Below are 22,742 nucleotides of genomic sequence, written 5' to 3'. Positions count from 1 at the left end.
AAATTCCAAATAATTAGAACAAACATTCTGCTAATAGTCCACAGTTGACTATTTATTTATTTATTTTCACAAACTGTGATTCACAAAACATAAAACTGCAGGAATACTCAGTTTAAAATATTTAATAGAAATGCAATATTTCATAGAAGCAACAAGTTAGGTGAAATACCTAACTACCAAAAGAGAGGTTTCTGCAAACTCCCTCTTTTTGCCTGTAGAGATTTTGTCTCATGGAATTTCAGGATTATTTTTTTATTATTATTTATTGTAACAAGCCTTCAGTAGGCTTTACAATGCTGCTATCAGCTTGGTTTCAAAATTCTTGATGAGCTCGCTGTGCCTGCTCAGATAACCTGTTCTGTGCCCCTCCAGAAAGCAGCACCTGCTGCTGCCACAGAGCACACATGTGAAAAAGCACAGGTCAGGCCCAAATGGTTGCAGGTAACCTGCTCAAAGTGTAAAACACAAAGAGCAGTCCTCACACAGCCCAACACTGCCTGCTTAGAAGACCAGGGAGAGAAGTAGGAAGGCAACTCATAGGCAGGGAAGAGCAGTCTGTGGCTTCTCTCTGCCAGTTGCTGTAGGTTGTGCAGTGTCCAGTGTCACTGAACAGCATCCTGACAGCTTCTGCTCCTTCTGAAAACCACCTTTTCTCTAGCATGCTGCTCCCACATGATTTCTGGGAAGGGTAAGCAAAAACCAGAAGGAGCACCAGTGCTAAGAGCATGAGTCTGCCTGTTTGTGTGGTCCACAAACTAAGATGTCAGCTTGTATTTATATGGGGCAACATTAATATAACCCATGTATGGACAGGTCAAGGGTCCTTCATGAGATGTTCCTTATGGCGCATAGAACAGCTTGCCTAAATGATTTTACCTTTCCCCAATAGATTTCTCAAAAAGTAAAGAAAAATGCAGATTAATGATATCTAATGTAACGCTTTTGTATCCTTCCAATTTGGTGCCAAAATTTCAAATGGCAAGGAAATAACAAATAAGAATCATGCAAACAGCTCTGTTCACCAGTTCTTGTAGTGGAGTTAATTCTCCTTATGAAACCTGAACATCAGCTTTGAAAACTCGACTCTTGTTTGCAAGGGCAAATTTTGCAAAATACAAAACCCAGACCAGGAAAGCAGGTCCCTTATGTAGATGTTTATGGCCATGTTGCACTTATGCTTGAAGGCTTGAAGGCCACCTCTTGCAAGCAGCCCAGATGATGCCCCAAGACCACCCTGTGAAAAGAAGCCTATGTTCATCAGGGCAAGCCTGCAGTCTGAAATCCAAATGCAAATTTCCACTCTGCTACTTTTTCAGGGGATTACTCTTCTCACTAATGACTATAGTGCAAAGTTCAGTGGTGTTATGTCCTTGATTAAAGAGAGTTCAGAGAGACATGTACAGCTCTCATTGCCACTGAAAGACTGTACAGCAGAGGCCAAAGCAGAAATCCTTAAAAATACCAGGATTTCTGGAATGTCAAAGGTGACTTCTTCAAAAATCCCTTTTTAAAAATCAGAATTGTGTGAGATGGGAACCTGAGCATTCCAGTATCTTTCAAGACACCAAATGATTAATCATTTAACTCCATCATAAGTTCCTGTATTTTCAAAAATAAAGAAGGTAAAACACACAAAGAAAAAGTTGTGTCACATCTCAAGACCCAAAATGACTCATAACTTCAATATTTAAAACTGTAGAGTCAAATCCTAGTCTTCATTACTGTGATATGACTGAAGTAGATCCATTCACTCAGTAAGCTTGCCATATTTACAGTGGTATCGGTCAGAACATTTGGTCCAGAGCCATAATTAATTTATTAATATTTCATATTAAATATAACTCCAAAGTCGTATGTACTCTTCCTTTCATTTTGTTTTCTTCCACTAGGAAACTTAAGACAAAACAATCAGAATATCTCTGTTGGAAATTAAAAGGACTCACTGAAGCTAAGTATTTGTAAACTGGATGCTAGATCACACTTCTACATTGCCAGGTCAGGAGAGAGTATCAAGTGTCAAATACATGAGGGGAGTTTCATGTGTTTTCTGTTCACTTGGAGAGGAAGAAAATACATGTAAAAATTTACTTCCAATTTTGGTTAGCATTTCCAAGCCTAGATTTCCTCTACAGACAATGATATATTTGTTTTAAAGCCTATTAGAGTGTTTTCTATTCTATTAATTCATAACCCTATATTGTAGGAATAGAATGCCATTAAATATTTAAAAATATGTAGAAATCTAGATAATAATCTACATTATTATCATATAATCACAGTTGAAAATATCATAGCTTTCATTCACTCCACAATATCTAAATTGAGATGGAGTCTGTGATATATCATTATTAATAATACTGATATAATACATATGGATCAAATTCTGCTGTCTTTATTTTGCATTACACCTAACAATTACTACCCTTGCTCAGTGTGGTGTCATCTGGAGTTAAGCAGAATCTGGTGAAAACGGCAGATTCATTTCTGACATGCCCTAATGTCGCAAATATAAACAACATTCATTATTAAAGTTCAGACTACTTGCTTCCTTCGTTTGGACTTCGTGACATTTGAGCTGGAATCCATTACACAACATGGCCCTAACTTTCTTTGGGTTGAAACTGTCCATGGAGGAGGTTCCCAGCTACCATAACAATACAAGTTATGACAGCAGAGAAAGGAGAGGCTGAGAAACTGTAAAGGAGGGCAGAAACTGAAGTCTTTTAGACACACAGCCTGGACTCATGACTTATTCAATGTCAAGCCTCCTCCTCTTAAGGACAACCCCAATTTTCACTAAAAATGCTTGGCAATTCCCCATCTCCCTATGGGAATGCTTCTTGCAGATGATCACACAACCTTATGTAAAAAAATGGACATTACAAGAAAGGGACAAGTTGTAACATATGCAAGAAAATTTGCATTGGAATGGTCATGTCTGGTTCATTACATTTGGATTTATTTAAATGTAGACAGTAATTAAATGAATGGTACTTAATCATCTGTTCTTAGTTTATAAGATATGTATCCTGTCTGTAACTGAGATCATGGTGAACTTAGTACCTTAGTAAAAAGCAATAAAATTCCTTGTTTCTGCTTCAGCAGCCACCATTAAATTTCTCCATTGAGACAATGCCTATCTGAACCTGCAAAGGCAAACTGCACAGAACCCAAGAAAGATGGATCAACAGTGCATCTTAAGGCAGCAATATCATCTCTGGAATGATACCAGCTGCAATCATTTTGAATAAAAGAGTAAAATATAGACATACTATCTTTCTAGCTACAATAACTTTTAAAGATTAATTATTTTTATTTTATAACTTTGCAATACTGAAAATGTTTTGATCTACAACATTCTTTTTACAAAGTTTTACTCATATCAATTTAGTGAGTGACATTACTGTCAGTGTGAGGTTTGAAAATGTTAGGCCATTAATACACACTGAAAATAGAGGTGTACTCTTTCACCTAGGTAGAATGTTCTCTCCTGTATCACCCTAAGTAGCTAATGTGTACGTGTTAATAAAGTGACATTTAAGCATATGAAAAACCTGATTTTCTGTTTCTTACAGTACATATAATCTTCCAATCACAGTATCTTACTAGTAATTTAAGCCTGCTGTAGTCACAAATAAATGGATAAATTCTGTATCATAGTATTTTCATTCAAATAAAATGACATGAACACTTTGTTACTGGAATTTTTTTTCAGAAGAAAAAAAAATTACCACATACATGTGCTTTTTCAGAAATCTTTTTTGACCCATCTAGGCTAGCTGGCAATCAGCCAGGTTTCTAACCTAGGTACAGCCGTGTTAAGAAGCAGTTTATGTGCCAATTCCATGAGTGCCTGCAATTCCACACTAGGGTGGTACATACAGATTGGAATACATACAGATTGAAAATGTATTACTCACTGAATAGAGAACTTTTGAGTGAGTCTAATTATTCCTCAAAAGATGAATGTGGAAATCAGAACTAGCCTATATAAAGGCCCAACCCTTAAGTTTTCTTCTATTTGACATGGAACATGCTGCAAACCACTTCCAAGCTGCAGTAGGAATGGAGCCCTGAACCTTTGCACATAGGGTGTACCAAGCTTGACATCAGTTCTCTTGCAATAAACTGTATAGCAAAGCACTTTTGAACTGCAGATGAAGGTGCTGGTGCCTAAGGACCAGACAGTTCAAGACAGTTATTGAAGGTAGGGTAAAATCTTATTGAAGATAGGAAACCATCATCTGCACTTTCAGAGGGAAGGACTTCACCACAACACATCCAAGTGGAACCCTCCAGGACTGACAGGAAAGTGACTGTGGGGGCAATGTCTGCCTACAAAACTCATTCCCATAAGAAACTGTCCAGGAGATGACTCATTTAGACTAAAAAACATTTATTTCTGTCCAATTACCTAATAAAGCAAAGAAGTTAAAATCCTATTATATTTAGATTTTGGTCTGTTAACTCCTGAATGTTAGTCTCTTAATTTTATGAGAGAGCAAAGGCACAATGATCCTTCCCCATTTAAAGGCTGTGTTTACCTACATAACTTACAGGATGCTTGCAGATTGCTGGAAGGACATACTTTGAATGCAAACAATAACAAAACTCAGAGGGGAAAAAATAAGAGGCAGTAGTCTTTACTACACAGACACACCTTAGCAAATGGAGGGTGCAACTCGGTGTTCACTATATTGTCAGTACCTACAGTAACTTTGTCTTTCCTTCTTTTTGATAGAGTAAAAAGTACTTTTAAACAGTATTATATGTTTTTCTGATATAATAAACAACTTCTTGAGTTCTCACAATTCTTCAGCAATGCACTTTTCTGATCGCCATGAAAGTGAAAATTCATCAGTGTTTGCTCCACAAAGAACCTTAAAGAGCTACAATCCATAACTCTTAATCAGGGAGATACAACCCTGGAGTAGAAAAGAGCTTAAATTTCCCCTGTACAAAGAATTATATGAGAAATTTAGGAATACTAATGTTTCTAAGTTACTATTATTTTACTTCATATTTTTCCATGGAAATAGGCTTCATTCTGCCAGTAATCTGTTCCAATGGAACCACTGCAAAAACTAAAACTTAAGGAGCCTTGAAACATTAGTCTTCAGTTCTAAATGGAGTGTTTTCTCAAAGTTGAGTCCAGTTTTATGTCACTGTAACAGATCATTTAAAACCTACAAACTGTGATGGCCTGGTAAGCTAAAATGTGTGCATTTGGTGAGTACTAATGAAGGGACTCCTTGTATTTGTGGGCAAGATTTTCAAAAGAGGCTACCTCTAGCAGGATTTCTAGGTATATATTTAAAGACCTAAGCAGAAGGTACTGCCTGCACCACAGGTTTTTGAAACCTTGCTACCTATTAAAGACATTATAACATATTGTTGTTTAGTTTATTTACTTCTCTTAAAACCTTGAATCTTTATAACTCTAAGAGTTCATTCTAAAGACATTTCATGTATTCTAAAGGTAAGTAAATATAAGCACTTCTATGATGAAAGTTTATAACTGACACTCATTAAATGGCCCAAGAGATAATGAATGTAAGAGGTCTTCACCTTTTTACCAGCAGCATTAGAATCTGGATTTGATAAACTGATAGTTTGTTGACTTTTAGGATAGAAAATAAGACACATCAATTACTAGAAAACTATTCTATTTCTAGTGTGCTAAGAATATTTATGTTCTTATTTTTACTCTTGGACACTTATACTGGGCAGTTATGGTGGATATCCTTTAAAAACAGAAATACATATAATATTATTATCTACACTTATTATTTCACTGTGTTTTTCATCTGTTGGGTATTAATACAGAACACCCAAAAGCAGGAATTGAAAAGCATGTTATGCCTAGCTGCTTCACTGAGCTTTGCTCTTCTTACAAAGGACTCTATTGCCTTGCCACTGCAGGCTCTGGTCTCTGTATCCCAAGCAAGGATTCCCTGCAGTTCAGCCATAGGTGTCCAAGCACCAGAAAAGGATCAGGCACTCTTCTGTCCTCACCATTTCCTACTGGCCAGCTCTGGGCAGAGCTGCTCTTCTCACAGGATTTTGGGCTTGGCAGTCTGAGAATCGTCTGCCTCCCAACTCTGCTGAGAGCCCAGCCCTGTAACAGAAGAACTGCTCTGGGAACAAGCATCAAAGCATTGGTTCTGCAGGGTCCTTCAGGGAGGTTCCAATACTTTTCATAGATGGACTTCATAGAGCTGGATAAAATGAACTCTCTGTTTTATGGGCTGCAAAAGTGAGTTAGAGCATCTTCAAGGTACAAAAATGAAACCAACTGAGTTGCCCAATGACACAGTATTCCTGAAAATTAAGTTGGTTTTTTTTCCTAGGAATGTGAATATAAATCTATGAGATTAAATGAATATATGTTGCATATATATACTTTTAGGGACATACTTCAAGGTTGTTTTACCTGTTAAGAATTTTCCTACATGAATTTCCTAGATGAATTATGTAATTGGAATCTTGACTGGTGACATTTTTAGAATTAGGTGTTATTGCAGTTCTTTCATATTTAATGCTTACAGAACTAGAGATTATCCAGATGCACACAGGAATGCTTTAAATAGCCTATGAGTGACTATTTCACCACAGAGGCTTCTGTGAAACTGCTCAGAACTGGCTACTTCTGTTTGCACACCAGTTATTTGAAATTTTTTCATTGACTTCCTATGTTGCAAAATCTACTAAATACATTATAGTATTTCAAAGGCTATGCAGACAGCTGAAGCACGTACAGGAGGCAATTTTGATACTCACCAGCTACTAACTATATCTCACTTTAAAGACCAACCTCTAACACTCATACAGTACAAACCAAAACCCACAAAACACAATCCCCCATCACTTATATCCTATACTGAAAACAGTGGAAAGCTTGTCTAGGTACAAGTAGACATTCAGATCTTTAGCAACATTGTCCAGTAAATAAATCAGCCTACAAGGTACACTCAGAAAAAAAAAAAAAAAAAGAAGAATTATTTCAAGTTTTCATTACATTGCATAATTCTGAAGTGTAACCTATATTTTGAGGCTTTTAATCATAATATATTTCACTACATAATGCGACTTTGTGTCATTCAGAAATCTCTTGAGACTGTATAGATTGTACTTTTATCTCTTGTTTAGTAGCATTGACTGCCATCAACCACTAAAGACCTACTGGTGATTCCATAACACATTTCACTTGCTACCCCCAGAAGACTGGGCTTGTTCATCATCTGTGCAGACCTTTATTGATCCATTATTTTACAATACTTTAACATCTCTCTTCATATTTTCTATGGACTTATTCTTATTTTGCACTACAGCAAAATCTTTTAGGACTGCATTCCAAGTGCCCAACTATACTGAAGCCTGTGCTACAGATTCAAAAAGTTCTTTTTGTACAGACTGCAGACACAGTAGTTCCAGCTGTGAAAATCAGCAAAACAAGTATAACATTCCTGAGTATCCTGTTTCTATTAACATAAAAAATAGAGACACAGTCTAAAAATGGTCCGTGCTAGAGAAAGAGACAAGGTGTTCCCTCAGCAATTAAACATGAAAGAAACTGAGTCCACTTAAAAGTTTTGTCATCAAGGTATTTATTGAGAAATAATTCAAATAAGAGTTCAAAAATATCTTCCAATAAATTGAAGTTTTCAATTATGGAACAATGGTACATTTTTCAGCTTTAAGCAGAGAATAAAACCAAGGACAAGATTTAGAAATTATGCCTTTTAACATAATCCTATTTAATTTGATAGAGAAAGTTGTGCAACTAAAATCTTTCACCATGTTTTCCCTGATGTCAAAGGTATCATCCCTCTTGTGAGAGTAATGCAAGAAAATCAGATTCAATTCTGCATGCTAGTAATATTAGCAGGAATTCCTCTTATGCAGACACCAAGGTTGTAAAGTCTTGAACTATCTATAAACTGTCAATGTTTGATATTCTATCAGATTACTACGATCATTTGAGTAAGGTAAGGTACACAGGTAAGGGACAGAGTAGGTAGCACTTAGTCTACTTTAAAAATGTGACCATATTTTAATTTACTACTAAGTTAATTTCTATCATAGACAAAGCTTAGATGCCAGTGACATTAGTTATAGCAGGACCAGGATCTAAATTTTTTAATTCATCTTTCATAATACATCTTTCAATTTGGTTTCCAGCAAGCACTCTGCGTCTATAATGTGAACTCTCCCAGATACCTTCTATTTCACACACTGTGTAGATTAACATTTGGACTCGCAGTGAAGTCCCAGACCTGAAATTCACAAAGCTTTTACAGTCCCTTATGTGTGCTAATGTGCTAAAAAGAATTTAAGTTCTGCCAGATTCTACTACTATTGTTATAACCAGGTCAACAATTAATCCTTACATTTACAGTCTGTAAATTTGGTATTTAATACCAAATTTAGAGTAGAACAGTTATAAACCCTTGCAACAGGCATGTGTGTTAACCTAATTCCTTTTAAGCCACTGTTCTCTATTGTGTCCATCCAGAGAGCAAATCTCTTATCACTGCATGAGACTTCACATTCTTAGAACATGAGAGATTTCTCCCAAGCTCTGCTAATTTATTCCCCCCTATTATCAACAAATACTCAGAACAATGATAAATTAACCAATGCTAGGAGGATTTCTTCTGAAAAGAAGCAGAACACTCTACAGAGAAAAGAAAAGCAACTTCTTAATCTTGCTGGCAGATGGAAACCCTACTGTTCACCACTGTACAAAACAAATCCGGGAAAGACATAATTGCTCCAGTGTGTTTTAGGTATAACCTCAGCAGTAGTGTCAGGGCTCCTTCAGTATGCTGCAACTGTGTCAGAATTAAGGGTTCTCTTTGAGGGAGATCAAGTAACTTTGGGCATGACAGTTGTAAAAATAAGTATGACAGCTTTTTTCCTACATTTTATATCTGTTGCTGACACCAATTTTACAAACAATTGTGAGCTTTGGGGGTGGTGGGGGTTTTTTTGGGTTTTGTTTGTTTGTTTGTAATTAGAACAAAAGATAGCACCAGGAAAGTTTGTATATCAAAGATTTTTTTCCCTATTGTCATTTCAATTGTAGGTACTAGGGGAGAGATCATTTCACGCCAAACCCACAGAGTATTTGTGCACCTATATACAGTTAAATTTGTTAAGATATACACAAAAGTGAAGTTGAGAAACTTCTTTTCTGCAGAGGTAGGAAAGAGACATTGTTTCCTGCAACTTGAATGGTCCTTTCTTGTATCCATGTGACAACCTCCTTCCAAATTCAGTGCAAAGATACACACTCTAGAGAATTAACAACACATACCAGTCATTTTTTCTGTGTTTGATGTCTGCAGCTGAGGTCAAAATAATTATTTTACCTTAGAAGCAGTTACGAAATCGAGAGTACACAGCAAAACAGATGTGTACATGCAGGTGTCTCTTGCACTATTCTGGGAAGATTGGACCATTTCACCTGTTGATCCTTGGGACTCCAAAAAACTTCAGCAAGGACCACTAGCTGCATCTAATGAAATCACCCTTTTATTTATTCATTTTTGCCAGCTTTGGGAACAACAATCTGAGAAACGCACATAAATTACCACTGAAAAAATAAAAAAATGTTTAGAATGTGATATTTTTCAATCTTCAAAGTTAACTGATCAGTTAAAATCAGAAGTGACTTACATAACAAGTAGTTCTGAGAAGAAATTAATACTTTTCTAGTTCAAAACACCATTTTGTTCAGGTTTATACTAGCTGGATAAATTAAAGAGCTTTCGTTCAACAAATAGATCTGTATCTTCTTTACTAAGAAAATACACATGAGTAGCAGAGTTAAGTGTGCATCCACAAACTCTCCTTTTGCTCTCACTAGCTGGCCCAGTTCTGCATTCCTTCTGCACCTAGAACTCCCACTACTTTCCAAGCCTGCATGCGGGAAGCACAAGGAACCTTTATATTTCCTAAGATGACAGCAAGAAGTATCTATTTATTTTAGAAACCAATCTGCTCATCGCTTACACAGAAGGTCCAAAGTTTTCTATATATAGGTTCATAGCCTCATTTTCAGTAAGGCTTCTTAAATCTTTTTCTCTCTCAGATTAAGAGCTAGATTTCCATTTGCTTGAAAAAGCTCATAAATAATAAAAAGGCTGATTTTTCATTTCTTGCCCATGAAATTTAAATCAGCATTACAATAGAGCATTGATGTCAAGCCCTTACAAAAATTTATAGTGTTGAAGCCATGCCATTTTGACTAAATGAGTTTATTCATTCCAAATACATTACCAACAGCTTTAGTATTAAAGGTGAGGAAGGGGAAAGGATGTCTTTAAAAATACTGAACTTTGTTTACTTTAGCCAAGTCATAAAGCAAAAACATTTTCTGAAAAGAGCTACTTAAGAACTGGTGGAACTGAGCTGACCAAGTGTGAGTCATTGCTTTTCCCATTCAGTTGATTCTCACTTCTGTAACTTTTTCTGTCTAAAGAAGAAATAACTCAAGAGCCCAAACATTTTTGCACACCATTTCTCACAAGTATGAAAGACACCTCATACTTCTCTATGTATTATTTTTTGTTAAATAAAGAAACTTTTAAAAAAGAGTCAAGAATTTTAGGAATCTGTTGAGGTTTGTCTAAATGGAATAGTCTCTGTTGTCTTTAAAAAGCCACTGCTATATGATTAACACTTTATATGAATACACCATGTAATTTTCTTTTCATAGAGATAGTTTACGACAAGAAAATTGAAGAACAGAAGATGTAAAAGAGTTTAAAAGAGCAACTCATATTTTGGCCAGCATTCATATTTTATCCAACATTTTCATTCAGTCATATTGTTTACCTGGCATTTATGCTACTTTATTCCTTGGTATTTTCCCTCTCTGATTTTCAAATAGGAATCATTATGTCCTACGCTATCTTTAAACTACTTTAAATAAGATTAGAATGCATTACAGGTGACTCAGAAATAAGTCCCTTGTACTCTGTTAGAGAAATTAGGTCAAACTCTAGTCCCTCTGTAGTCAATGGAAAAACTCTTACAGACTTCAATAACAGATCAAGCCCTGAACACACAGCTCCCTGTAGTTCCTAAGCAAATAGCATACTGTATCTCAGAAAAGGTCAAGAACTAAGTTCTTCTCTGAATGCTTCTGTGAAGAATGAGAAGTCTGTAGTTCTACATTCCTGGAATGTGCTTTTTCCAGAAGACTATCCATATAGCCTTCTAGTTTTTGAATAAAGTTACTACACCCAAATTAGTCTGCCTAATGTTGCCAAATACAGTCCAGTAAATATCAGCTCTGTTGACTTCAGTGTAAGTTCTGTTGATTTTTCCTGTGCTGTTTGGGTTTAGATTTTCTTTTGTCATTTGCATGCAACCCATTATGTCTACATAAACCCTACTTAATTTAGTCAGTTCTACTGTGAAAAGTGGCATAAGAAATCGATCATGCCTTTGAGGACGGTGTTCTTGAAGAAATTTAGTTTCCACGTAGTAACGAGTAGCCGAATCCTTGAAGCTCTGCGAGGTGAATTCACCCTGGTGTAACTCCAGCGAGTCCGTGGAATTGCAGGAGGATGAAATCTGACCCCTCCAGTCCCTGTCAGAAACGGGGCCAGCAGGGGGCAGGAGCCCCGATTGATCTGACACCGTCAAGGTTGTGCCCAGGTATAAAGGCTTGAATGGAAACTGATCACCTTTCCCTGCTCCCTCTAGGACGCCTGTTGATTCTGGATTCACGTCGAGAAATACCTCGTTAAAATAATAAATACATAAAAAAATTAAATCTTTCATTTCGGAAAGTTAAGCCCCTTCATTGATGTCAGACCCACAGAAAAATAAAAACCTAAGTCCCAGGCAGACTGGCTTCCAGATGCGCCTGCGGGCTCCGGTGGGAGGGAGGAAGGAAAGGAGGAAGAGGCAGCGTTTTCACCCCCGGTAGGAGAGGAGAACTCTCCCGCCATCGGAGACTCCGCACTGCAGCTCGGCGAACTGCGAGCTCAGCCCAGAAAACCCAGCTGGGCTGGCGGCGGTGCGGGGAGCCAGGGGGAGCGGTGCGGACGGGAGAAGTGCGCAGAACGCGAGGGGCGGCGCGGGCGAGGGGGCGGTGATTCCTTTCTGCTGAGGCTGCTGCCTGGCTCTTGTTCCCCCTGCAAGTCCCCCGCGGGCCGCACCCTGCCCACCAGGTCCACGGACACCTAAGGGACCACTTGATACTCCGGGGAAGCTGCAGAGTTGGGGGAAGGCTGGGGACGGCGCTCCGATGCTGACACCGGCCGCGGGGAGCCCAGCGACCCTCGGGCTGAGCCCCCCGAGCCCCCCCGGGCATCTCCGGGCCCGGCACCGCTCGCACCACCTGCGGGGCGCCGCTGCCCCGGGAGCTGCCCTCCGCAACGGCTGACAAAGGGCCCCTGCAAGAGTATTTTCTCCTCCGCTTGTGTCCCGGAAAACTTTGTGACCACTAATACCCGTTGCAAAAAGAAAAATAAAAGAGAGGAGAACGGAGAAAATCAGAGCAGAGAGCCTCCAGCCCAACTTTCCCTTTCCTTGCCCCTCCGAGAAGAAGGACTCGTCGGTCAATTTCAGTCACAACCTGGTGAACTTCAGCAGTTCAACAAAACAAAGTTGATCGCACACTCCACAAAACAAGAGTCCGGTGCTGGAAGAGGACAAGTCTCTCTGTTCAGAAAGTATTTCTTTCATTTTTCCCACCCCGCCAGTGCATCTCCTTAACCTCATTTAAAACGCATCCAAAGTTTAAGGCTGCCCGAGAGCCGTCCCTCCGCGGCACCTGGGAGGGACGTCCCAGCCCGCGCTGCCGGGGGCTCCCCGCGGGTCTCCGCGCCCGGAGCCGGCTCCAGGAGCGCTCTCGCCTCCCCAGCACCGGGAGTCGCTCTGACAGGTTTCCTCTGAAACGTGCCCTGGGTCCTTTCTCCGAGGAGGGGAGAGAGGCGAATCCCGGCTCCCCTTTGCTTTCTTACCTCCTCTGACCTCTGCAGCCTGGAGAAGGAAAGCGAAGGTGATGAGCACGGTTACAGCCGAGTCCCAGGGCCACCTTCTCGTTTTCCACCTTGTGGACCATCTCTGCATCTCCATGCTGCGCACCCACAAGTGTGAATTAAACACGGGCGCCTTCAGTTTATACCAGCTCCGTCCTTTCCACTATATTCCCAGAGATGACTTCTCCTATAGAGCCATACGTGATAAACCGAGAGGTTTTCTCTCTCGCCCCGCTCCCGCTCTGCCCGGCCTTGTACAGGCCCCTCCGACCCGTCCTCCCCAGCGCCCTGCCTTCAGACTGAGGGGAGATGAGGGGCTTTACTCAAAATGCAAAGAGCTCCGCATCCCCCTAAAGGCTTCATCCCGTCAGAGGGCTGGGCGAGCGGCTCCCAGGGCCACCCCTGGAGCCCGACTGACACGCCAGCCGCCGGGCGGAGGCCAATCGCGGGGCTGCGCCGGCCGCCCGCAGCACCGCCCTCCGCCTCGGCGGCGGCACACCGTTCGCTCCGCGGGCACCGCCGGCCCCCGCGGCGGCGGAGAGCGGCCCTCCCGAGAGCGCTGAGGGCGCGCAGAAGGCGCGGCGGGAGCGATCCGGGGACGGGGCTGGGGCGTCCCGTCCCCGGGTCACCGCCGCCCCCCGCCCGCTCCGCTCCGCTCCGCTCCGCGCGGGCCCCTCGCCCCGGGCATGCGCAGAGGCGGCCGCGGCGCCCCGCGGAGCGAGGGCGGGGGCGCGGAGCGGGGACGCGTGGGGGCCGTGAGGGACGGGCAGGGGGGCGACACTGGGGACAGGCGGGGGAGGGGGCGAGGCAGGGGAAGGAGGGAGGGAGGGAGCGAGGCAGGGCGAGGTTGAGGAGAGGAATGCGCGTGAGAGGAGCCGGGGCGCCGAGGCGAAGCGTCTGCGGGGTGGCCCTTCGAACTCCTCGAAGCCTCCCGCTGGCGTTAGTGCGGCGACAGGTCCGGCCCCGGCGGCCCATTGCCCCTCACGCCCTCCCAGGCGCAGCTTGTTCTCGCACACCCTTGGGGGGATCTCTAAGGCGGCTGTAAGAAAGGAGAGCGCGGGATGATGGAGGAAAAGCCCGCCGCCAACATTGCCATCCCCGCCTCAGCCCATCCTGCAGCCCGGGGAGCCTGGTGTCCGCTCCTCGCCGGGAAACCTCCCGCTCGCACTCCCATCCTGTCCCACCTGTGCAGCAACCGGTAACAGGACCCGCCCGGAGGCTCAAAGTTCTGACAGAGCTTACTGGTGCAGCAGGTCCAGCCGAAATCCTCGGTTGGGATCAGGTTCTGCTCCGTCTCCTCTAGAAAATTAGAGAAAACCATGGTCACGTTGTGGTGGAAATAATATATAGTATAGAATTGTAGAATTATAGTATATAATTCTTTAAAAAATCTGCCTTCACTGAGATGTTCAATGCCTTACAGCAGTTAATAAATATAGGCTTTATCAATACATTTTTCTTTTATGTGTCAAATTATACTTCAGAAATTGATTATCCTTTCATAAAATATCTTACATTTTGCTGCACTCCATTAATATGCCTAGCTCTTAGTGTCCTTGGTTTCCTGAAACAGTTGATATCATTGTCATTAGGTTTGCATCGGAAGGGCCTGAGGGGCATAGCATGGTAACATCTAAGCTCCCTTAAATGCTGTGCATTGGGTGCTGTTCAGCGAAGACATACTCAAGGTTATTCTGGCACTTCAGGTAGTCACCCAGACTATGGCTGTGGAGCACCAAAATGCCGTATCTGACCTTTCTGTACCACAACTTGCACACAGTATCATTAAAGTTGGGAAAGGCCTCTTAAATCATCAGCCATTTAACCCAACGGCACTGTGTGAACCACTGAACCATCTCCCCAGTGATCATGAGACTGCCTCTAGCTGCTATTTCATCCTGTCTTACAATTGTCTGTCTTACACCCTAACTGCATACAGATCCTCAAAAGTCAGTACTATTGTTGCTCTGCTGGTCTGTGTAGTTCTCAGTCACTTACTAGATGCTTTGTAGAACAGACTGATTAAAGTGCTCTTTCAACCTCCTTCCTTACAATATCAGTAGGTAGTCCCAATGGCAATTTATTATTTTTACTCAATACTTGGTCGTGGGAAAATCTCTTATGCTATAAGGTTTCAAGTTTTGTCTTCCTGCTTATAAATTATACATCTTTGTCACCAGCGTTTTTTGCTGCATCCAGTCTCCTATCACACATTGCTTCTCTGACTTTGTTTTGAGCCTTTCTGATTGTCTGAATGAATACAACTAAACTCTTCCCTAGTAAAAAGGAAAAATTTCTTTCCCTGCCCAGGAGAAGAAATGTAAGTATTTCAGATAGTGGTGAAAAAGAACAACTATTCTCACAATGTAGAGAATAGTAATTTCACACAGTGCCTTTACAGTTATTTAAGTTTAGGGGATGTAGTTCATCTCCCCAACTGTCAGTGGAAAGCCACCCACTGATTTTCATGGTCCTACATCAATCCAAAGCAGAACAAAGAGGAAAAAAATGTTAAGAATTAATTCGGGTGAGGTAGCATACTTATATTAATATAAAAATCTATGTAATTCTATATGAATTCTGGTACCAGGGCCACTTTGATTTAGAACTAGCTCAGTTATTTTTGCATGCCAGCATGTCAAGCCACACAGACTGTAATGGCCATCAGATTCAGCAGTTACAAGAGAAAAGTTACATGTCATTTAGATGAAGATCCACATTTTGCAGCCCATCAAGTTATTTATTTAGGGATTATTGATTTGCATTTAATTGATTTACATTTAGCTTATTTTCCTAGCTATTGTTCATAATCTTCTAAATTGTAATGATGGTGTTCTAGTGAAATGCAGAGTGAAGTAATTGCAGCCATGAAAATATGTTGAACAATAGATAATGATTCAGAGCATAGATAATCTTTATGAATGCCATAAAATTAAAGATTTTTATTAGAAATTTTCGGCTCTTAGATGTAATTTCAGAAGAAATATTTTCTTGAATCTGAAAGAGGGCTAAAATGTGAAAATATTTTCAGAGAGAAACAGAAGATAAGTGAATGATGTTATTTATTAAATCATCTGTGATCCACAGCAGTTCGTTCTTTCTGTCGGCTTTTTTGTTCCTCATTACTCTTCAAGGCGGTTTTAGTGAAAAGAAAGACTAAGCACTCTGACATTCATTATGTTCTGTCCCTGATACATCAACGTTGGCAGATTAATCCATGTTTAAATATTAGGAATTGCTCTCTTGTATGTGCACAGATGGGTCATTGTTGTATTTTGGGGCAGAGAGGGGGAGGGGTTAGGAACTATGGAGAAGAGAATGTTTCCTTGGACCACTGTAGGTCACAAGAAACTCACAGCAGCAGCTCTTTCACGTTCTTCAGGGTATAGGCACCTTAATGAAATGTAACTGTAAATACGATGTTCTTTGGCTCTCTTGCAATCACACTGTGTTTTTCTAACATAAAATGATGTTTGTTGACATCACCAAAAGTGATAGACTTGTTTCTCTATATAAAGGGGTCATTTCACTGAGAATAAACAGTGCATGGTAAAGAAGAGTATGCTTTTATTGTTGGTTTCCCTGTATCTCAGGGATATTGACTTGACTTTTTTTTTTCTGGTTTCACACAGATGTTGATGACCCCTCCAATTATATCACAGCACATAAGTGAATATTGCAAAGTAAAAATGTCTGCCTTAAAAGGCATCGCCCACTGCCTTCTCTGTTGCTTTAATTCTTTTGGTTTAGGTAGGTGGGTTTTTTATCATTGTCTCATTTCTGGTGCAAATCTGTGTTTGCTGAGTTTTCTGTTATATGATCATTATTAGCAAGAGAAGTGAGTCATAATGCTTCAGAGAAATGAACCCTTGTAAAAAAAGCTGTCTCACCAATGGAGATGGGTGGAATGATCTCTGCTAAATGAAATACTAATCAGCTCCTTTTTGTAGTTTTGAAGGGAGACAAATATATGAACACATGCATATACACAAAATAATGGCAGAGTTACTTACCATGATTCTATCTTCAAGGAGGGCAATATACCTCTTGCTAATATGAATAATAGCTTACAGCTCCACTGAATTCCCCCAGTTCCATTACCTAGGGTTTTGAAGGATGAAGCCAAGGCTTTCTCTGACTCTCAGAAAACCTCTTTGGGCTAGGGAATGACTGTGCCCATTGATTTTTTTGTTTCAGATTCCCAAGAATTAGGGAAGAAAAAGGATAGTGAAAGAAATTAAATACAAAACAGCATAGTTATGTATGGTTTTTTGTACTTAATTCAATTAAATTGACATACACATTAGGTCAGGTATCACAGGACTACAGAAATATTAACACTACTGGTCTTTTTCCCCATGGAGAATGTATTGAGAATGAAGTAAGCAAAACTGGAGTGGCAGCCACACTGTGCAACCTACACAGATCCAAAAGCAGGTCTGTGATGTGGCCAGCAATTGGATGCATGTTTGTTGCTATCTGTATATTGAAGGTTGAATTTGCAGTCTGCTGAAAAAATCCTTACAGTTTTAAATGGAATGTGTGCTAATGGAAGTTAGAAACACCAACATGAGAGGTTAAAACTTCTAGGCCTGTGTAAGGAATGAAGTCAGTATTAAGGTTAGAGTTAGGGATTTAAGGGGTTAAATAACATGACTGTTGATTTGGAAGGGGGCTGTAGTTGGTAGGAACTTTCACATCTCTTGCTGCGGGGGTTTATCCCAGTTTTTAATTATATGGTTAAAACTGAGAGCTAAAAATGTCAACCATCAAACTTGCATCCTGTTCCTCAGCATCTTGAAGATGAGGACAAATTTGGAGAATCCTATCTGCAATGTTCTCCAAAGATAAGACCAAAGTAAGACAATAACTAGTGCTGCTTTTCACTTCAGGGATGATACCTCAGAAATGAGTTCTTCCAGAATTTGGTTGACAGAAACATGTGATATTGCTGATAGTAAGAAAAGGGAGTTTTGGCACAGGGATGGGGTTGAGGATTTTCAAGTCTTAAGAAGGCAGATTGTTCCTGCTAACCCCTGGAAATAGTAATTGTTTTGATAGAAAGCTGTGCCTTGAATTTTCTTAGTCCTATAGAAACTAGAAGACAACTGCTTAGGAATTAGGTATGACAATTAGGTGTAGATCAAAGGTTTTAGCTAAGAGTCATAATACCTTTCTACAGGTTCCCCCAATGTGAAGTGGTAGAAATCATTGACTAATGCTGCCATTAACTATGGGGTTTTCTCCCTTATGTGCTAGTTAATTCAAGTTCTAGTTAGTATTCTAGTAATAGTGGTGGGGTTTGAGAATTGTAGCTGTCATAAATGCTGAGTAATGCAACTCTCTAAGACTGGCAAAGATGAGTAGCAGAGAGGAATTAATAGACTCTGATATATTGTATTGTGATTTCCTGTAGAAACAGGTGCCCTTCCTAAACTACTATTAGAAATTACTTTAATGATGATATTTGCATTCTAAATTGTCACCATTTCATTTTCCATTTTGAATCCATGTGAAGCAAGGAGATAGGAAGGAGGTGGGCACAAATAGAAGCCAGTGTTTTATATGAACTGGCAGAAACCAGTGCCTTAGTCTCTGGTAGGCAGGGAAGAAGTTGAGTATAAAAGAGAGGGTTTAAGTCTTAGAAAAATAAAGGATCAACAGGTAAATTCATTTCACCCAAATGCAAAATCTTGTCAGCAATCTTTGTACTAATGCAGTTGGCAGCCAAATCTTTCTTGGTTTTCTTCTGCAAGAAAAATATTATTTACATCAGATGGAGAAATAAACTAAGTCATTATTTTGTTTTACAGTTAGAATTCATTCTCTAAATCTGAACAAGACCTTTGCCACACGAGAGGTTAGGTTTTTTACTATGATGTGTCTGCATCCCTGAGTAATGTTCACATGTACAGGGTCTCCTGCAGAGAAGCACAGAAACAATACCGCTGGAAAGCAGAGACTGATATTGTAGGTGGCCATGTATAAATTACAAATTAGCACTGGACTCTGCACCTGCTACAGCGGTGAAAATTGGGCAGATACTTTTACAAGGCTTATGTTGTTTTACTCTTTTGGTCTGTGTGGGAATACTTGCTCTAGGAGGGTATTGGTGGGATTTGAAACAGGTTAAGATTAGGGCTTTGGAAAAAGAAGAGTAACTGTAAAGAACATACTTTATGCAGCATCCACAGTGTTCCCAGAAATAAGAATTAACAAGACTCAGCTCACATGAAGAGAAGCCATTGGCAGTAATTGATCCTGTAGCTATTAATAATGCAAGAATTTTAATTGGGAGGATTAGGAATTTAGGTTTAATATTTGAGAATCTTTAGATTGAATCTAGTAAATAAAATGGTCCAGCGAATGTTTTGTGGCCCTGAGGTGTCTGGTCTTCTGGATGGAGTTGACGTAAGATTTACTATCTAGAATCCAATTTACTGTTAGTTTCTGGAAGGTTTTTAGAGGCAGGAAGAAAAACAGTGATGCTAGAAACTGATTCCATTTGTTCTTTTTTCAGTAATGATTTACTGTCTTTCTGATTAATATTAGGAAAGTGTCAAGACTGCAGTTTACAATCAATTTTTACAGCTCTGAAGTGTTTGGAAGGCTGCTGTCAACAGTAGGAGAGGTTGAGGTGAAGACTATAATTCACAGACAACCTAGTTTATTGGATCTAGAGATAGAGAGTGATCTGGTCAAGGTCTAGCATCTTATTTTTGGTTTGCTGTCTTTCTGCCAGGTCTATATACAGTCTTCATTAAAGAGATGACTTGAGGAGACTGAGTTGTTGCTGGGGAATACAAAGCAGTTGACTGCCATCAGTGGCAAATGCCTTGTTTTCAGCAATGGGCATAGGGGAGATTAGGGATAAGATTGGCTTGAAGGTTAGAATGGAAAAAGAATATTTTCAAGATACATGTTAAAAGTAAGATTCTTCAAGGCTTGAGGGGATGGGATGTTCTACAGAATTGTCACGAGTTTAAATTCTTTTTGATACCCATGTGCCATAGAATTTGGACTTGGGGTGGAGTTTGGAAGTATCATTGGGAAAATGGAAACTTAAACATACAGGATAATTGTTGGAGATAATTGTTTGATTCTGCACAGCTCCCTGAACAGATCTCATGTTTTCATGGGCTGCTCTCCTAGTTCAGGTACACTGTAGGTGTTGCCAAACAGGCTACACCAGAGGTTACAATTTACCAAAGTTTGTACTGATCCACCCCCTTGCTTCAATGAAAATATTGTTTAGGATTGGAGTTATGTTCAGCACTTCGGCAATAAAATTGAAGAGTCTTGTTTTCTGAGACACTGCAGGGCTTGCCAGTATTATGAGAATCTTCTGTTTTAAGTGCTGATTATGTAGGTAGGTGTTAAAGGTTGGGCTTGAGAATTCTCGTGAGAGCCTGAATTGTCAGTTGATTTTCATGTTTGCTGTGGTTATTGGTCTGGTTCAGTTGTGATTTAGGAAGAAATGGATGAAGAAACCTCCACATGTATACTCTCTGTGCATCAAAGCATGAGGAAAGCAACTGTTATTAACAGAATTTAATGCATTATTTCAAGATTTGATTTTGTGGTTGTTGTTGTTGGTGTTTTTGTTTACATAGTCATAGTTGAGATGCTTGGAAAAAATTGGTTTATTGCTTGCTTCTGACCTACCTGGGCAGACAGGATGAGGGCACGTGTTTTGAACTTGAGCCTCCTACCCCTACTTTGATGCACACCTCCATGTCACACAGTCACCTTCCTTCACAGGTTCTACTCCCTGACCCTCCTTTTGATCAGTGTGCTTCTATATTTTTATCTGTGAGGAAAAGTAACTGCATTTACATAAAATCTTCCCACAATTAAGGAGCGCCATTTTTTTATTTACTTTGTTCTTTCCATTGATCGATGTAGTCTGACAAATTTGTAATTCTCTATGCAGTTCCTCCTTTGCTTTATATAGCCTTAACATACACAATAGCAAGCAGTCTTTTAATGCTGATACAGGTGATCTCTTTGAGGAGCTACCACATATTCACATTTGTGAATGGAATATATTCTGACCAGAATTTTTCTGGGAATGTGCTATATGTCTGGCCTCGGGTTAAAACAGGAAGTAAATAATGTCTGCCTATGAAGTTCATTGGAGAGAAGCAGCAACGTCTGTGTTTCCTGGTGTCACTGACTTACCTAGATCTTAATCATGACTGTTTTGTAGAATAATCTGGTCTTCCTACACCTCCCTCTCCAGAACAATATTGCTGAAATAGTGTCTTACAGCATATAAACAGCACATCTCCATCCTGTTCAGCAAGCTGCAGGAAGTATCAAGTACCCTGCAGCATTACCAACTCTGCTTTGTCATTCAGTTCAAATTTTTGGAGGCTTATTTCAGCCAAACTCCTCAAGTTTTCAAGGCTCACCTACTGGTATTTTATAGAACTGCACTGTGTATCTGGTACAGCAACCCACCACTCTTTCAATTTTTAATTGAATAAATTTCTTTTTGAGATCATAGCCTATTGTAATCATAATTATGCTTCATTTAAGAGAAAAAACAAAAGGAGCAATTACTGTAATGTGCATTCTTCCAAAGTATAATACATAAGGATACTAAAATTTTCCTCATTTAAGACAACTGAAAATGAGACACGTATAATTGATGCCATTTCTCAGTTTCTGTTTAGTTTTTGCATATTGCTGTTAAACACCAGAGTTGCCAGAAGTCTGCATTTTGACTGCCATTTCTGGATTTTCCCAATGGCTGACTTAAAACTCGAGTCTATCCTGGTTTTGCAATACAACACTTTCAAATATTCGTCTTCAATTGCTGGTATCTTTTTGGTTCCTAAGTATTTCTACTCTCTCTCTCTTTTTTTTTTTTTTTTTCAAATTCATGGGCTGGGAAAGAGGCTCAGTTGCTCACACTGGCAACCGTTTATCATATCATCAAAGAAAGTGTCCCTCTTAAACAGTGCTTTAATCAGTGTTGTTCTTGAAGCAATGGGCCAATATCTACATAACACAGTTCATTTTTAATTATTACCTGGGACAAATTATGAAGACAGGTGTTTAAGTATGAAAGGCTTCCTAGAGTCCCTCTTCTGCATTGTTTTGTGGCATTGTTTTGTGTTGGGGGAGCACTGGTGGCCTATCTAATACACAAGGAGGCAGTGCAGGCACAGACTAATGGTCTGCATGTGTCACACACTTGTAAAATATTTATTAGTTTTTGGCTGCATTAATGCTAACACCCTCCCAGTTCCTTTTAAATTAAAGAAATTAATATATGGAGAGAGTTAAGAAGATGAATTTCTAACAGCAAATGAATTTATGTCCATGATAGTCCTTTACTTCCTCTGCCTATGCATAGAAACTTCATAACTGAGGACTTGTTAAAGCACTTTGAAGTAGAAGAGAAGTTTATCCTGTTCTATAAGAAAGAATACAGAGAGAACAAAGGTAACATTTCAGAGAGACACCTTGTGCCTCAGGAGACTCCATACCTGCCCAGTTTTGAGAAGATGAGGGCCAAATCATAAACTACATCTAACTAAAAATAAAAGAAAGAATACATTAGTAGTTTGTAATATAATAAATATAAATTTCCCATTTTATTTAACTCATTCCTCCAAAGTGACACATCCTCTCAAAGAAGCCACAGAGGTTGCCAGTTGATGACTGCCTTGCAATGAGTGCTCTCAGACTTCACATATTTCTCATTATCCACCTCAGTTCATAAAATAGTGG

General features: G+C 39.9%; 1 protein-coding gene across 4 annotated transcripts in view; it reads right to left on the bottom strand.

Annotated features, from left to right (window-relative positions):
* Positions 1 to 13,098, bottom strand: part of COL11A1 (collagen type XI alpha 1 chain) — a 129,100-nt gene extending 116,002 nt beyond the window's left edge. For 3 of the 4 annotated variants that reach the window (XM_062497843.1, XM_062497840.1, XM_062497842.1), the window contains exon 1: positions 12,984 to 13,092. In XM_062497843.1, the coding sequence (XP_062353827.1) occupies positions 12,984 to 13,092 (109 nt within the window). Of the gene's footprint in view, positions 1 to 12,983 lie in introns of all 4 variants that reach the window. The other variant, XM_062497841.1, reaches the window with a different exon arrangement.
* Between the last annotated feature and the right edge of the window lie 9,644 nt (positions 13,099 to 22,742).

Source organism: Cinclus cinclus, chromosome 8, assembly GCF_963662255.1.
Source record: "Cinclus cinclus chromosome 8, bCinCin1.1, whole genome shotgun sequence".
Taxonomy (NCBI): Eukaryota; Metazoa; Chordata; class Aves; order Passeriformes; family Cinclidae; genus Cinclus; species Cinclus cinclus.
Note: the sequence above shows the minus strand (reverse complement) of the source record. Positions and strands in the feature narration are given on the sequence as shown.